This window comes from Gymnoscopelus microlampas (assembly GCF_963454915.1).
Source record: "Gymnoscopelus microlampas genome assembly, chromosome: 3".
Taxonomy (NCBI): Eukaryota; Metazoa; Chordata; class Actinopteri; order Myctophiformes; family Myctophidae; genus Gymnoscopelus; species Gymnoscopelus microlampas.
The window spans coordinates 16,245,953-16,249,661 of record NC_139940.1 but is presented as its reverse complement, the minus strand read 5'-3'; the positions used below and the strand labels follow the sequence as shown (position 1 = coordinate 16,249,661).

The following is a 3,709-nucleotide window of genomic DNA, read 5'->3' as shown; positions in this document are numbered from 1 at the left end:
AGTGGATCAAATAGAATGACTTTTCGGTCATTGCATCATCTATTTCTCACTTCAAATGTTTTCAAAAACATTGTTGAGAGCAACGTTTAGTTGTAAATGACATGGTGTGTTTGTTTACATGGCTGTCATGTTGGATAAAGCATAAAATCAAGCAGCGCAGGTTGATATGAGCAGGTGTTCTGAGTCTCTGATTACACAGTTTCCTCGTCGGTCTCATCGGTCATTATCATCGGTCATTATCCAGAAATAATGACCGATGACTGACCAATCAGAATCGAGCATTCAACCAAGCCGTGTAATAATGGAAGACAATGAGGCTGTGATTGCACTGAAAACCTTCAAAACCCCAAATCTGGAGTCATACGTCATAGACATGATGATGTCACACGCTGTTCACACGAAGTCTGAGATCCACATTGGAGCTCCAGCTTTCTGTATGGATCCGCATCATTTCCTAGTTTACTTTATGAAGGCCTTTCAGATAAATCCGTACAGTTCTCATGAATTCAAAAAATAAATAAAAACCAGACAACTGAAGTGGGGGGGAGCTATTAAAAATAAATAAAAGTGTCAGCATCAGATAAATGTCTGCAGATACATCGTCGTCCTACATACAGTACAGAGGTTGGTTGCAGCGTGTCAAGATGGCTTAAGGATTTGATTGGCATTGACACCAATTCAACAACAAAGCACTTATGTGAGAGTGAGATAAAAATAAAGTAGAAAGGTGCGCTCAGGGGAGCCCATATCTCAACCAGGAAGCACACCCCAATGATAACTTACACTAGCTGTCTGATGCAGGAACGTCAAACTGCTTGTAAATGGAAAATGGTGCATTTATCTTTATCCAAAGCACTCTGTGTGCTTTACAATCACCCACACACATTCACACGCCTTGTAAGGCACCTATCTGCTCATTGGGAGCTGGAGTGTCTTGCTCAAGGACATTTTGGCACGAAGCCTGGCGGGAACCAGGGATCGATCTGGGAACCTTCCCAAGCGGCCACTCTACCTCCGGAGCCACTGCCGTGCTCCCCCCAAAATAAATAAATAAAACTAAAAACAATAGAAACTAGAAAATGTGTTCCTCGGAGCACAGGTCTCCGCCAGGCGAGGTGGTAAAACTGTTCCTGCCTTCGGCCTGGCGGAGAGTATGTTACGTGAAGCTTGACCAATGTTAGGTGTTCACAGACGGACGGACACACACACACACACACACGGACGGACAAAGTGAAAACATACTCTCCACCATGCCTTCGGCCTGGCGGAGACAATAAATCAATAAATACATAACAATTAAGACGTAAAACTGTTCACCACTTGCACTTGTAGGTGAGCTGTTTGCGATGAGAGTAGATCCACACAGGGGCAGCAACAAGCCCACTGAGGAATCCAATGGCAGAGCCCAGGCTACAGGTAACAGGCCACACCTGCCATGGCCTGTCCCAGTTCAGGGGTATGAAGAAGGCTCCAATCCAAGCTCCAATCACAGTGCTGGCCACAGTAATCTGGAGGGAGGTGTCCCATACAGTCGTGGCCCCATGGCGAGTGAACACTCGTATCCAGGCCTGGACATTGGGACCGAGGACACACAGACACCTCAGCGTGGTCAGAGAAGTCAGCAGCACGGCCAGGGAGAACGTCTCCACGGCAGATTCGATAAGCGACGCTCCATAGAGAACCACCACAGCATGGTAGAACAGGCAAGAGAGGAAGAGGTACAGACAGGAGCGAAGCAACCCGGACACCTTATAGCTTAGAGTGTGTTTCTCGGTAGGTGAGGCGATGCCTAACAACCAGAACGCTGAGATGTTGACGACCGTCACAGATCCGGCCAGGCAGTAAAGCCACAGAAGGTGTGTTTCGTACACCGAGAAGCCCCGCACCAGCACCCCAGGCACCAGGGTGGACACGATCACCGAGGAGGCAAGGATGGCGTGTGAGGACACCATGGTTCTGATTTCCTGGTCCCACATAATGGTGGACGCACCGACGGTTACGAGACACTAACAATACGACACCCTTGTTTAAAAACACAGGGTGAGCAGCGGAGACCATTCTACCTCTCTTCCATAAACATGGAGCACCACCCGAGACAGCCCTGTGCGCAATGCATCATGTTCATGCATATATTGAGACTTTTAGTATGTTATGTTGGTGTTAATCAGATGCAGGCTTTAACTGAATGAAATCTAAGTCCACATTTGGAGTCATACTTCATATATACGTCACACTCATAGATACGTCGTAGATGACTGACGTCACACGCTGGCCCCATGAAGGCACACCATTCCCATTTAGATCTCGAGATCCACATGATTCAGTTTTTATTTTTTACGTTTTATATTTTATGAAATATTTAATTATAGAGTGAAAGTCAAAGGGACTCGGATCGGGCTGAAACCAAATTGACTAAATTTGACATCGTACAATACATCATAGAGATAAATGATAGACGACTGATGTCACAGACACCGGGGAAGTGGCCACTGCATGAAGCCACACATGTGGATTTTACAGTGTAGATATGGGGTCCCAGAGATAACCCACTGTACAGTACACTCTCTGAGTTACAGACCCATAAGGATCCATTTGGACCTCTGGTGGTCCACGGACTACGGACACGGAAAAATAATAACTTCAAGGTGGAACACAAGCGATTGATTAAATTATCATGCTCTGAAAATGCACTCGGCCCACCCATCCGACCACTTAACATACTGTAAGTGGTCGGATGGGTGGGCTGCGAATGCATTTCACTCATTACCCCTTACTCCACTCTGATTGGCTTTGTGTTAATTCATTAAATGAATTAACAATTGTGTGTGTGTGCACGCGCGCGTGCGTGCGTGTAACCCTAATTCTGCACCAACAGCATGAAAGTGTGTTCTCTATGCCAATCATGATCAAACAGCTACAGGCAGCAGTAATCAATCCAGATGAGATGTGAGTGAGTGGTCCAGACCAACAGTAGCAGATCTTGATGTGACTGCATGGTCCAGACGGGACTAAATGCTCCGACACACAGTTGGTTAATAAGCCTGTCAGATCTGTTTAATATTCTGAATCGGCTAGTCAGGCCTGGATAGGCAGCCGCATGCAACACTGATTACAGAGTGTTGATTGTGTGTGTGTGTGTGTGTGTGTGTGTGTGTGTGTGTGTGTGTGTGTGTGTGTGTGTGTGTGTGTGTGTGTGTGTGTGTGTGTGTGTGTGTGTGTGTGTGTGTGTGTGCGTGCGTGTGCGTGTGCGTGTGTGTGTGTGTGGGAGGGGGGAGGTGAGGGGAATACATTCTTGATAGGCTATGCTTTGCTGATTACACGTGCGTGTGTGAAGTCTATATTTCCACTCAATTAACGCTGCCCCCTGTCTGCAGCTGACCGTCACTCAATTACACAACTCCCATATAGGTCAACAACTCTCACACTAATTTACTTGTAACATCAATAAAGAACACACATCAACATACAGAAATACACATGCACACTAATTTAAACACTCATTTAAGCACACACAGCTTTGTGTGAGTTTCCATTGACAATATTTTTCTCGAACCTCTAACCCTAACAACTAACTAACTAACCTGTAACTAAACCTAAAATGACTGTAATAATATGATGGTTTCAAGGCGTTGCAAAGGGTTGAATGGGTGCTATCCTTGCCAGGGCGAATGGACAAAATTGTTTGAGATGTGCAGACATTCAAGATAGT

The 3,709-nt window shown here is 45.9% G+C and overlaps 1 protein-coding gene across 1 annotated transcript; it reads right to left on the bottom strand.

Moving 5' to 3' along the window:
- Nucleotides 1–1,313: 1,313 nt before the first annotated feature.
- On the bottom strand, nt 1,314–1,976 carry LOC311041741 (phosphatidylinositol-glycan biosynthesis class F protein-like; the record flags this gene model as incomplete). Its single annotated transcript, XM_084052225.1, has 1 exon — nt 1,314–1,976. The coding sequence occupies one exon, from the start codon at nt 1,974–1,976 to the stop codon at nt 1,314–1,316; it is 663 nt and encodes a 220-aa protein (XP_083908351.1).
- Nucleotides 1,977–3,709: the final 1,733 nt, after the last annotated feature.